The sequence below is a fragment of the Mus musculus genome, chromosome 6, assembly GCF_000001635.26.
Source record: "Mus musculus strain C57BL/6J chromosome 6, GRCm38.p6 C57BL/6J".
Taxonomy (NCBI): domain Eukaryota; kingdom Metazoa; phylum Chordata; class Mammalia; order Rodentia; family Muridae; genus Mus; species Mus musculus.
In genome coordinates this window covers 5,483,082-5,497,042 of record NC_000072.6, presented here as the reverse complement: position 1 = coordinate 5,497,042, position 13,961 = coordinate 5,483,082, and the positions used below count along the sequence as shown (strand labels likewise).

General features: G+C 41.0%; 1 protein-coding gene across 1 annotated transcript; it reads left to right on the top strand.

Annotated features, from left to right (window-relative positions):
* The first annotated feature begins 764 nt into the window (after positions 1-764).
* Positions 765-13,692, top strand: Pdk4 (pyruvate dehydrogenase kinase, isoenzyme 4). The gene is made up of 11 exons (NM_013743.2): positions 765-1,010; positions 2,012-2,153; positions 4,266-4,337; positions 5,029-5,213; positions 5,366-5,452; positions 5,896-5,973; positions 7,832-7,908; positions 9,566-9,664; positions 9,869-9,979; positions 10,252-10,365; positions 11,451-13,692. Exons 1-11 carry the CDS (start codon positions 881-883, stop codon positions 11,592-11,594), a joined length of 1,239 nt encoding a protein of 412 aa, NP_038771.1. The 5' UTR covers positions 765-880; the 3' UTR covers positions 11,595-13,692.
* Positions 13,693-13,961: the final 269 nt, after the last annotated feature.

The following is a 13,961-nucleotide window of genomic DNA, read 5'->3' as shown; positions in this document are numbered from 1 at the left end:
CAAGAGCAAACTAGAAGGCCTTAGAGAAAGAGGGGAATGACAGGGAAGGGGGACTACAGGGCCAGCCAAACCCTCAGCAAATCGCTCTTTAGTTTGCATTTAATTAACAGGTAGAAAGTGTTACAGGAGAGAAGTGAACTGGGATTTTCCACCACATTAATAATAAGCCTATTTAGGCAGTTTCTAAACTTGAGCTGTTCGCTAAGAAGAAAGTGGATAAAACTGTAGGGTGGTCCTTGCTTTCGAGGTCCAATGGCAAAGAAGCCCATACTTTAGTAAGCAGATGATTGGCTACTGTAAAAGTCCCGCTCTGAGCGAACACCAATGCACGCTCCGCGGTGAGATTCTTGGAAACAGTTTCTGGCTAGGAATGCGTGACATTGAGATGGCTCTGGAGTTGTAAACAAGGACAAGTCTGGGCGGGCCTGAAGTCCTAGCGACCTGGGATCTATCCCAAGGGGGCCCACGTCATCCCGGATGCCTGCTGTGGCTGCTCCCCCTATCCCACCCCAACCCTCCTCCCTCTCACCCTTTGCCCCTTGCAGGCCATGGAAACCGTGTCGGGATCACTGTGCCAGGCCTTTCTAGTGACCGCGGCCAAAGGGAGGAGCCCAAAGTTCTTTCTCTGAGCTGATTGGTGTGGCCCCAAGTTCAGAGTCCCAGAGCCTCCTCCTGGCTGGAGTTGTGGAGAGGGCGTGGAGGTAGATAAAAGGCAAGACATCGGGTGGTGGGAAGACCCAAGTGTCAACCCTTCACCCAGGCTCGAGCACCCGGGACCCTGGGACCACAACGCACTTGCTCCCTCTCGACCGCGCTCCTGACCCGCAGCCCTCGCCAACCCTACGGATCCTAACCACCGCCAGCCTAGGTGGGCGTCAGGATGAAGGCAGCCCGCTTCGTGATGCGCAGCGCCAGCTCGCTGAGCAGCGCCAGCCTGGTCCCCAGGGAGGTCGAGCTGTTCTCCCGCTACAGCCCGTCCCCGCTGTCCATGAAGCAGCTGCTGGACTTTGGTGAGAGGCGGGCGACGCAGGGCCCAGGAGGGTGGCGCTGAGGCTGGGGAGGCCCCAGGATGGGAAGGGCTGAGTTCAGGGCTAGGACGACTGAGGTCTCTTTGACCGAAGAACTCGGGATTCTCAAAAGGCTGTGCACCTGTTTTCCTAGTTTGGTTACTTTCTGACAGTTTGTACCAGAAAGGCTAAGTCACTTGTAACCATACTGATGCTCAACTTCGAATCTACTTTTCTCTTCTCACTGTCTAGATCATTTGAGTGTGTATATATATATATATATATATATATATATATATATATATATATATATATATATATCCTTTCAGCCACCATTTTAATAATGGACTAGAAGCTAAACTAACTCCTTTCTTCCCAATTTCCTAATAACACAAACTTACCTTAGATTGATAGATACAGATTTAAACTCATACTCCCCGCCTCCACACACACCCCGCTGATCTCTTGGCATGCCTAGCAGGCATCTTTACTATTTCTCCTTTATTGTTTTACAAGTATTTACATTACTACTACTACTACAAAAAAAAAAAAAAAAAGACAGTTACTCCTTTTCTTCCGCGGTGGCATATGGAACATTTCAAGATGTCAATGTGGTATTGTTTGTTGCTAGTCTGGAAAGGCCTCTGTCTCCTTCTACCCAGACCCTTTCAGGTTCATACTCATTAAGGGTGTGTTATTGAGTTTGTGGTACAGGCCCTGGACTCACGCATAGAAATAACTGGAGAGTGGTCTGATTTCTCCACCGTGGGCTTATTTTTTTCTTTTCATAAAGAAAATAAACAGTATTTCACCTATATTGGTCACTCTTAAAAAGTGAAAAGGGGGTGAAATTGGACAGAAAGAAAAAGGCACTAAAGATCTAGCTTTAAAGTGTCTATAAGCACTAAGCTAACTGTAGTTAAGATATTATTTTACAACATCCTTTGTATTTGCTATTTAGTCTCAAATTTTCCCCCAAACTGAACACGCTTCACCCACTACAGGTTCAGAAAATGCCTGTGAAAGAACGTCCTTTGCTTTTCTGCGGCAAGAGCTGCCCGTCCGCCTGGCCAATATCCTGAAGGAGATTGACATCCTGCCTGACCGCTTAGTGAACACTCCTTCGGTGCAGCTGGTGAAGAGCTGGTGAGGACACACGGTTTTGAAGTCTCTGGCTTTAAAAGTTACCTGAGCACCACTTCTTAGACCATATTAACAGCGTGCTTGGATAACAGGCGGTCTTAAGAGAAAATAGTTTTGAAAGTTGTAAGTAAGTTTGTATTAACTTAGGGCAGGTTATCATTAGGATTGTTATAAATCTACAAATAGATGTTTGTTAATATCCTAAAAAAGAAAAAAATCGTTCCCCTTCACTTTGGAGGTGTGTGGCTTCTGTTTTTGCTTTTCTTTTCCTTTTCCTTTTCCTTTTCCTTTGTTCCTTGTTGTTATTTGGCTCTTAAGACCGGCTCTGGTGAATCACAGGCTTCCTGGAACTCCTAGGATGACCTTGACATCCTTTCTACTTATCTTCACCTCTTAGTTCCTGGGATTATAACCATGTACTACCATACCCAACTTCCATTACAATATAATTTGGATGTATGGGATAAGTTTGAAGAATAATTGGCATAATGGATTTTTTTTAATTTTTGTCCTTTACATAACAAAGGATGGAATCTGAAATTGTACAAACAATCCTTTGCCTAGAAATTGATGTAGATGTCTGCTGTTCGGAGAGGGTCTACGTTTTGTTCCTTATCAGCAACTAGCAAAGTGATCCTTGGGTTCAAATTCTGCCTTGGCATCTCCCTTAGCATCTTAGCAAGTGCCTGAACCCCTCCCTGCCCGCCTATTGTTACAAGAGATGCTGCGTATAATTAAAGGGAGTAATTTATTTCTTAGACAGACAAAGCAAGCACGTGGCCAACATTCAACCTCGGTTACTTTGACTGTTTTCTTTAAACTAAGAGATGCCTAGCAAGCAGATGTTTGGAGGGCAGATCCATGCTATAAACTGTAGTAGAAAAAGAGTCCTACTCTAGTCCATTGACTGACTGACTGTGCAGCATACCAGTGATTGGAAGAAATATGGTATGCCAAAAGAATTATTCCAATCTGAAATATTACGTGCAGGCTGTGGTACCCATTGCAACTGTCAAGACTTTAGCTCTCCTGCAAGACGTACAGTCAGGAAAAAGAAAACAGAATGATTTAGGTTTTTCTTCTCTTTTTTATTTATTCTTTAATCTTTTTTTTTTTTTTACAGTCCAGACTTTATCCTCCTCCCAGTCCACCCTCTGACTGTTCCACATCCCACACGTCCTCCCCCAATCTCCAAAAGGATGTCCGTACCCACCCCACCCCACCCCACCAGATCTCCCCACTCCCTGGGGCCCCAAGTGTCTTGAGAGTTAGGTGCATCTTCTCTGACTGAGTCCAGACCAGACAGTCCTCTGCTCTATATGAGTTGGGTGCCTCATATCAGCTCAGTGTGTGCTGCCTCGTTAGTGGTTCGGTGTCTGAGAGATCCCAGGGGTCCAGGTTAGTTGAGACTGTTGGTCTTCCTATAGGGTCGCCCTCCTCCTCAGCTTCTTCCAGCTTCTCCCTAATTCAACCACAGGGGTCAGCAGCTTCTATCCATCGGTTGGGTGCAAATATCTGCATCTGACTTTCAACTGCTTGTTGGGTCTTGAGGGCAGTCATGATAGTCCCCTGTCTGTAAGTACACCATAGCATCATAATGGTGTCAGGCCTTGGGTCCTCCCCCTCAGCTGAATCCCAATTTGGGCCTGTTGCTGGACCTCCTTTTCCTCAGGATCTTCTTCAGTTTTGTTCCTGAGGTTCTTTCAGACAGCAACAATTCTGGGTCAGAGTTTTTGACTGTAGGATGGCAAGCCCATCCCTCCACTTGATGCCTTGTCTTTCTGCTGGAGGTGGACTCTACAAGTTCCCTCTCCCCACTGTAGGACATTTCATCTAAGGTCCCTCCCTTTGAGTCCTAAGAGTCTCTCAAGCTTTCTTAAATGTTGATTCTGAGTGATTTTAGTAAAAGAAATGAAAACATCTGCCAACCAAAGTGGTCAGGAAAATAGAGGGGTGGGAAAATTGCAGCTTTAAAAATATGTTAAGCTATTATTTTCCAAACATTTTGAAGAAAAGTTTCAATTTGAAACATAGTGGTCCCCTTCCCCTTTCTGGTCATTCCTAAAGGTATTTTCATTGCATCTGACATTGATTGCAAAACGTCTGTCTTCACAGGTATATCCAGAGCCTGATGGATTTGGTGGAGTTCCATGAGAAGAGCCCAGAAGACCAGAAAGCCCTGTCAGAGTAAGTTTTCTTCTCGCAAATACATGCTTAGAAATCTGGATTCTTCTGCACACGTCTCCCAGATCTTTTTTTGAAGCTTACAGAGCTGTAGCCTCTAAATTGCTACCCCTTATAAACTAGAAGTGGAGAAATGGAGGGCTGGAATGAATGCCCGGAGTGAGCCAATGCAGAGAACTTGGAGTTTTGCTTCCCAATGAATGTCAGGCTTACTTTAAATTTAGTCCAAAGATTATATTTGCAAGGGAGTTTGCCATAACATAATTTTAATGGACTCCTGGGTCATTAGTGATTGCATACTTCTTTCCCATGTGACAATTTCTATCTAGCTAAATAGCAATCTTTAAAAAAACAAAAAACAAAAAAAAACCTGTGGTTATTTTCCACAGTGGCTTGCTAGAATCATCTTTGATTTTCAATAGTCTTTAACAAGCAGACTTAATGAACATTTTTGATAAAGGCAGCAGTCATAGCGTGAGTGGAAATACAAACCCTTCCATGAAGCTGCCTCTTCTGCTACTGTAGAAGAACGTGAGTAGAGTGCGAGTCCAAAAGAAGTTTCACCCAGAATTTTGTAATTGACTGTGCTTAGGTTGGTCCTGCAAAAAGAGCTTTAGTTTTCTCTGAAGTAACATAAGCAACAGACATTTGGGAAACTTCTTTAATGTGCACTAACTATGAATGTCTGGCTTAGGTTTGTAGACACGCTGGTCAAAGTTCGAAACAGACATCATAATGTGGTCCCTACAATGGCTCAAGGCATCCTGGAGTATAAAGACACCTGCACAGTGGACCCCGTTACCAATCAAAATCTTCAGTATTTTTTAGACCGGTTTTACATGAACCGCATTTCTACTCGGATGCTCATGAATCAGCACAGTAAGTGAACCTCTCCATGCATGGCCCAGGCATGGGTACTGAGCACAAGCTACGCTGACGCAGGGCCCGAGACTGGGCACTCACGTGGTTTGTGGTAGCTCTAGTCACCACCCTGAGTTTTATAACATGCTTTTGTTTTCATTTTTCAACAGTCCTCATATTCAGTGACTCAAAGACGGGAAACCCAAGCCACATTGGAAGTATCGACCCAAACTGTGATGTGGTAGCAGTAGTCCAAGGTAATTTCAAGACCTCTGAATTTCTCTTATTGAAAATGTATAATACATGGTTGGCAAGTCTATAATCTAGGTGATTCCGTAAATGAATTTGGGTTCACTGTGTTCTGTTTGTGCTTTATGAATTCTGCTATCAAACTCCCTTGCTTTAAATTGTCAGGAGTATAAACACTCATTTATAGTATTATAAAAAATTTAAACATAAGTGGTCCATGTGCCATATTATTATATAATGTATTTGATCTAAAAGTGTATGTATTCCTATTACTACAATTTCAATAAAATATTATGTGTTAATAAAATATTAAAGAGACATCTTTCACACACATAAGCCAATTCTCCAGTGATTAGAATTTTAGATAAGTGTAGTAAACATATTGGGTACCGCTTGACAACTGTACTTGGAATAAATTTATTTCAGTGTTATGAAAAAATTTCTATTCCAGATGCCTTTGAGTGTGCAAAGATGCTCTGCGACCAGTATTATCTAACATCGCCAGAATTAAACCTCACACAAGTCAATGGTAAGCTAGCAGCAGCAAGACATAAGAAAACCTATTAAAATGTAGTACTGTGGGTCTTTGCAAATACAAGGCAGCTTTTGTGTTCTTTTTATTCTCCTGAGCTTGCTTAGAACTTGTAAAAGCTTAGTTTTGCTTTGTTTTTTTAAGACAAACTTCTCGCTATTTGCCTCAACTGAAAAGCCTCAATTGTGTATACCACTTGCTTACTATGATTCTTTTGAACTATGACGTACCCAGGCTCCGATATCTTAGATCAAGGGAAGACTGTTTACTATAGAATGTGTAAGATCATCTCCAGGCGTGGTGCCTGCAACCCTAGAACTTAGGAGATGGAGCAGCTCAAGTTCTTCCTACATGTCCTTCAACCCCCAGGCCAGCTAATGTATCTAAGACTCTGTCCCCCAAGGAGAATAGTCACAGCTAGAATACGACGAAGAAGGATATCCGAAGTACAGAAAGCAGTTGTGAATGGCAGTAACCTTCTCACAATGTTATCCATGGGACTAGAGGACAAAAATACTTCACAAATTGCCCTATAAGGAATAAGATACACACAGAATGATAGATGTTGCATGATTCTGGTCATGTGAGACATATATCCAAGTTATTCATAATCACATAAGTGAAAATTACAACAGTACTTGCCAAAGGCTCAAGGGGAAGAGATAAGCAATTGTTTTTGAATAACTATAAAAATTCAGTTGTGTAAGAATAAGTTCTAGAGATTTGGTGCACGGCATAGTTACCAGTACTGAACTATACACTGAAGAATTTTTAAAGTATGCTTATACTTATTTGAATATTGTTACTACAAATTTTAAAGATGTCCTGAAAATATATAGTGCTATTTGGAAATGGAACATACTTCAAAACTTGAACTCTATGTTGTCTGCTGAGACAGGGTCTTCACACGTCAAAGTGATTATATGGTCAATGCAAGAGACAATTTTTATCTTATTCTCTTCTATTCCAGAAGAGAGTGGCTTCTCAGGTCAAAGCATGTTTAAGTTGGAATGACCATTCCTTTCCATTCTGAGTATAAGCTCTTTTTCCAAGTAGTATGTATATACAGTGATATTTACTAGGGCGAGATTAATAGTTGTTTGATTTAAATAGACTAACTCGTAGACAGAGGGCAAGGGAATGGAAGGGAACACTAAAATTGAAGCAGGAAGGCTGACAATAACGAACCCAGAGTAAGCAGAATTGTGTGACACTTGGGGATAAACTGCTCAAACGGCTGGACAACGCAGAGGAAGGACTGTGCCAGGCCCTCCTGGTGTTTATTCAAAGTCTCCCAAGGTCTGGGGCATCAGAGAATACTTTTATTTTTGTTTTCAAGCAGCTTATGTTTCTGTTTTCTTTATCCTGTTGGGGAAGCTTAGACACATTTACCTTCTAAGATTTAATGTTCTGGTGATTTTTTAAAAAGCATGTCCTATAATATGTATTAAAATATGAAAATTACAGCTACTACTATCCTAAGCATACTTATTTCTCCTATCTTCAAATGCATTTAGTATTACTAGTGAAATTGTATACTTTAAACATGTTGAAAATAGACCCACTTATGTAACGATTTATCCCACAACCTCACACTTCAGTCAACTACATACATTGACAGGGAAATGCAAACCTTAACCTTGAATACTAAGGAACAGCTGGAACCACACTGGATACATAAGCCGGCTGTCTTTACTGTTTAAAAGGGAATGTTCTAAGTCACAATTTTCAAGTGAGGAAAATGACAGCTCTCCCAATCTTGTTTAGAACTAAAACATTGATCCAAAAGACTCTGATGTTCATTTCAGCAAAATAATTGTTTCCCCAATGCTAACGAGTTTAATTTTTTTTCTAGGAAAATTTCCAGGCCAACCAATCCACATTGTGTACGTTCCTTCACACCTTCACCACATGCTCTTCGAACTCTTCAAGGTATATTTCCCAGCCATCATGGGTTTGTCTCTACATAGTTTCGTGCTTAGTTTTTATCATTCTTCATTAAATAAGACCCTCTATTCATTATCTTAAGAATATGTTTATATAACGAAGCTATGTAGCCAGTGTTTGGGAAAGGACATAGAGATCACAGTAAAACAATGTACTTGAGAATATACAACATGGTTTGTTATCGCTCAGTAATGTAGGGTGGAGACTGTGTTTCCATCATTTCTTCAGATGTAACAAAGCTCTAGTACTTTATTCTTTAGAAGAGGTCACAGGGTCTTTGTGAATGAAGTCTTGCAACCTCCATTCTACAGACTCTACCACGGCAGACTTGAAGGCAGAGGTCCTATAGGTGGGGTGGCCATATTGGGAATCTAGAACAGCCAGTCTCATCACATGAACACAATTCACATGTGGAGTGTGTTAAAATGTAAACTCCTATGCAGGTCAGGAGTGGCGTTCAGGATTCTTAATTTTCAAGGACATGATGGTTATCCACAGTCCACCCTTTCTAACCAGCCTACAGACCCCTGGTTCTCAGATGGTATATGTCACAACCATCCACCATCTTTCTTGATGAAAGAGAGATGCATGGAGGTAGTGAGGTTCCCTGGATCTGAGAATTGCACCTCTAGCATTCTGGTCTGGGTATCTAAATACTGAGAGCATATCCTTCTATGGATTCTGAGATAGGACTCATGCTCTGAACTTGAGCCAGGAAGTAAGAGTTGCTTGAAGTTTGTGATGCTCTCTAAGACGATTTCATAGACTGACTGGAGGAAGGAAGTCTTTTTCAAAGTAAAATCTGCCTCTAATACTGGCATAAAGCCAGAATATACTGTTTTCCAATGCATCCTAATGTTTGGCAATGAGGTATTGATTAAACTCCAAATACCTGATCTATTTTATTTCACTTCCATTAATATCTGGAATCATACCTAGACACCAAAGGATAGTGAGAAATAGACTGATGAAATGAGGCATCACCCTAGGGCATTTCCTCTGTGAGCTCAAGACGCATTTGAGTTTACTTGATGCTGAAGAAGACATGAGACTTTCTCATCAATTTAGTTTTATTTTAATTGAAAGTTCTAACTCACAGAGTTACTCTCCCATCCCTGGTGAAAGTTAAGATCATATTCAAATGCAAATAGAAATTTAATTTAGAATTATTGACTGTCCTTTTAAATAGTAGCAACCTTATTTTTCCCCAGCAAGTTTTATAAAAGCCAATAAATTGGTTCAATGATTCACTGTTCATTCCTTATGTAATAGTCTTTGGTGTTTGGATATAAAATGTAATGGAAAGACAGAAAAATGGAGCACTAGGAAATGGACTATAAAAACCAATTTCTACATTTAAATTAAGCTTACAAATAAGAACTTGACAGCCAGCAGAATTGTTTTTCCATTAGACATTACTCCCAGGAGCTATGTTACATGGTAAATGAAGATTTTGAATTATACATTCTACATGACACATTCATAAACGGCTATGTTTACAGAGATGTTTTATCACTCACTTAAGAAATAGGAACATTGAATTATCCTCTGCTGCTTTTAGTTTAAACATAAAACCGGTTATTTATTGGCTTCATCATTTATTCTTCCTCCTTTTGATTCCTTATGGTTTTGTTGTGTTTAGAATGCCATGAGGGCCACGGTCGAGCATCAAGAAAACCGTCCTTCCTTGACCCCAGTAGAGGCCACTGTCGTCTTGGGAAAAGAAGACCTTACAATCAAGGTGACTGCTCCCTGCTTTTGTTGGAGGTTCTATCTAGAGAGAGGGGTTAAAGGGTCGATAATGACATGGGGCATCTCGTGGGGCAAATCTCAAAGCCACGAGACATGTGCCCTGTGACTTTGAAGAGAGGAAAGGCCTCTTTCTGTAGACAGGTGCCCATTGTTGGGAAAGTGTAGTGCTGACCTATTTGTTTGCCTGTTTCAGATTTCTGACCGAGGAGGCGGTGTTCCTCTGAGGATTACTGACCGCCTCTTTAGTTACACGTACTCCACTGCTCCAACACCTGTGATGGACAATTCCCGGAATGCCCCTTTGGTAAGGCCAATGATACAGCTCAACTTATCTCAAAACCACCTCATTGTAACGTAGGCTGAGACTTATAAAGAAGTCTTTAAGCTAGATAATAGACTTAGCTAAGTAGGCACGCAGGCCTATGAGAAATATGACCAAGCTAGCTAAGATTAGAATGAAGATCCTAAGAACTCTGACTAGGAGGAGGTATCAGTGAGGCTCCTAACGCCTTTCCATATTTGGCATTCCAGTGATCATGTTTGCATTTTCACTAACCCTTGACCTTCTACCTCCAGGCTGGTTTTGGTTATGGCTTGCCAATTTCTCGTCTCTACGCCAAGTATTTTCAAGGAGATCTGAATCTCTACTCTATGTCAGGTTATGGGACAGACGCTATCATCTACTTAAAGGTACGCCTGAAACTCAGTCAAAAGCCATCTTTTCAAAGCCACGGATTGGTTTACACCTCTGTGCTCTCTGGTCCTCTGTGAACTCTTCAAATGGAGGTAGTCTAACAGCCAGCTATTAACGTTCCTGTTTGGATGTGTGCACACCATACTTATCACACACAGCTTGCCCAAGAGAAAGCTAAGGTGTGCTCCCTGACCCAGTGCTGACCCAGACACAGCCTGAGCCCCAGAGAGGCAGCATCCTGATGGGGATCTTTCTCAGACAGCTTCTCTTTGGCATCTCTGAGGATAGCCAGAGTTCTTTTTTACTCAGCCTTGTGGGCTATATAGTGCTGAGGAAGGTTCAGACTAAAACATCAAAACCCAAGACCTTTGTGACCTTAAGCTGGCTCTATTTAAAACCCAGGGGAAAGATTACTCACAAGCCATCAGTGGGTGCCAGGTATTTCCTGTCTGAAATTTAAAACTGATTACATAGTTTCCTATCTCAGATAAAGCTTAAATTTGTTGGTTAGGATCACCTTCCCAACTCTGTTTTCAACAAAAAAAAATTTTTTTTAGAGCTGGTAAGACCTGCAACCTCAGTTGCTTCTAGGCTTCTTCCGTTTTGTCCGTTGGACTTAAATACTCACGTACCCTTGACTTTCTCAAATACTTGGTGCACTTATTCATTTCTGAAAGGGGCAAAAGTGTTCAAACTGTAGGGAAACAAGCCTATGACCGATGAGTAGTATCGTCTCAGGTCTCCATCACAGAAACCCAGGTTCCTTTCTGAAAAGAATTTCTTTTCTTTTCAACTCCATTATATCAGAGGTCTCCAACGGTCATTACTGAACACAAAATCTGTACCCAAGTATCTACAATCCCACACCTATAATTTAAGCTTTTATTGAATAAAGATAATAGTATTTTAGTCATGTTTTGTGAAATATCTAGAACACCCTGGGTTTGGTACATTTTTCCCACAAAATCAATTAAATGAGAGAACTTGAATATTAAATCATACCTCTGAATGTATTTTGAATAATGCAGTACAGCCATGCGTCATTTCTTTAAGTTGTTCTTTTTCTCTACTCTCCTTTTAGGCTTTATCTTCTGAGTCTGTAGAAAAGCTCCCAGTCTTTAACAAGTCAGCCTTCAAACATTATCAGATGAGCTCCGAAGCTGATGACTGGTGTATCCCAAGCAGGGAACCGAAGAACCTGGCGAAGGAGAAGCTGGCAGTGTGAAGCGGATGACGCCTGACATTTTACGGGATCAAAGTGGGTCTGTGGCATTGCTGCTTCGTGAATGTGTGTGGACTCTAGTTTCCGCAAAACAACGCAACACAAAACCAAGCAAGCAAAACACAAACACGAGTACAAACCTTGACCTGATGAGGGACAGAGCTTGGTTGGATGACCCGGGAGAAGTCAGGGCAGGGCTCCAGGGGATAACAGGTGTCCTGCTTCTCCTTTGGCAATGCAAAATGACTCCTGACTGTTCCAAATACTGAAAAGAAGTCTGCCTCTGAGTTACAGCTCTTTCTCAACAAGTACAGAGTTTGAGGCTTGCAGTTGCAACAGCTGGATGTTTGGTGGTTCTTGCTGCCAGCCAAATAAATTGGTGTTTAGTGAACATTTTCAGTGTTTCCCCGCCATGCAAAGCTTGGCGCCTTGGGAGAAATGTGTGTAAATGTACATTGTATAGGTATTAGTGTGCTCTAGAAAGGACAGGATGGAAGGAATCAAAGCACTTTATCGAGCTTGTGGCTGAGCATTGCAGCCTATGTGCAAACCCAGAGGAAAAGTATCTCTGTCAAGACAGCTCCAGTATCATGCAGCTTTTTATGTTTGCACTCAAAAAGCCAGTGCCTTCTGGCTGGTGCCGAGGCTTGGGTGAAATGTTAAATATGCACTGACCTCAGAAAGTCGAGTTCAAAAGGGAGATAAAATTGCCAAAGTGATCCAAGGATTGTGCATGTTGGGAAACCCATATGAGAGAAAGGATTCTCATACTTAGAACTTTCCTATGAAGAAATGGTGGTAAACTTTCTCTACCTAGAAGTAGTGGAAATTTCAAGGTCATCTTAAAAAAGATGTGCGTTGTATATTTTAACTACATTCTCTACACTCTAACATTAACATATCTATTCAAATTTGTCTAGTTGCCAATTGTCTTCAGAGTGTGAAAATTTAAATCCTTCTTGAAGTATCTTTCGTGAGAGTAGTATGGAAGTAAAACGTTCTCATATCAGGAGGATGTCATTTGTGAAGCATGGGGACATCATGAACTAGTGATGTGCGTGAGGCTTGGGAGGCTGAAGGGTAAGGATCAGCGGGAGGCCATCCATGTAGGAGAGAGAATTAAAACGAGGAGCGAGGGAAGCAATGGAGAGAGGGAAGCAAGAAAGGAACCAGAAGGCTGGCATCATCCTATTTCCCACAGGCTAACCCAAGGGATGCTCTGTGCCTTTCCTGGGGAGGGAAGGGGATGAACTGGTAGATTTGAAAGCAGTATGGCTTCTTCTGTGGGTCTCCCTCTTACTAGACAAGGTGAAATGATAATTCGTGTCAAATTAATGTGAAATTTTTTTCCTGCATTGTAATATTATGAGGCCTGAGTCGCAGTTGAGTTTGAAATTTGTATTTAATTTCACAGTGACCTAGAGCTAAGGTGCTCCCGGTTGTGGCAATAGGAGCCACAAGTATTTTCTTTCTTTCTTTCGTTCTTTCTTTCTTTCTTTCTTTCTTTCTTTCTTTCTTTCTTTCTTTCTTTCCTTCCTTCCTTCCTTCCTTCCTTCCTTCCTTCCTTCCTTCCTTCTTCCTTTCCTTTTCTTTTCTCTTCTCTTCTTTTCTTTTTTCTGTTTCTTTTTCTTTTTTTGCATTGTAGATGTTGTCCTTAAAAGATCAGGGCAGTGACTTTCACAGCAGGACTTTGACTCCCACATTGGTTGATCACACAAAACTGTCAGCATTTGGGTAATCTGATGTATAGTTGTTTTGTTGCTGATGTTTCCATTGAAATTTCAGCTCTGAGTTTGTGCACATGAATACTTACTTGTGTTTACCAAAGGTCTAAGGCATTTGGTTACTTAACCCAAATATCCTGAACTGTGCGTAAAGTAATAGAGAAAAGCTTTAGGGTCTCAATAGTGTCACCTGTGTAAATCAAATCAAAATAGCCTTCCCTATTATTTATGAACCCATGGGAGACTTTAAACTCTTGTAGATAGATGCTAAATGCCCAGGCCCACTTAACTTATTAATGTGTGAATTACATTTATGTTTTTAGTTTATATGCAAAGAATTGTGATAATTTTATAATAAATATTTTTATTATAATAGTAATGTGGTCTTATAAAATTCTTTTCTTGAATAATCTCAAAGTATAATGAACGATATCAACTAAAGGCGGTCCTCATATTTTTCTTTAGATATAACTCATCTACACATTTGGCATAGGCTTTGAAAAGTATTAAAAGCAACTTTAACATCCTATTTTTAAAACAAAAGTGTTTTAGAGTAGTACAGAAATTGTGGTTGTCTTTTTCTTGTTTGTATATGCTCCATGAACAAATAGAACTAAACATGTTTACCTACAAGTATTTATTCAGT

Bases quoted from the DNA above. Each gene is read 5' to 3' on its own strand.
- Pdk4 (NM_013743.2), top strand. From the start codon at position 881: ATGAAGGCAGCCCGCTTCGTGATGCGCAGCGCCAGCTCGCTGAGCAGC. The intron at 2,154-4,265 runs GTGAGGACACAC...CTGTCTTCACAG, and splicing joins GTGCAGCTGGTGAAGAGCTG to GTATATCCAGAGCCTGATGG. The intron at 10,366-11,450 runs GTACGCCTGAAA...CTCTCCTTTTAG, and splicing joins ACGCTATCATCTACTTAAAG to GCTTTATCTTCTGAGTCTGT.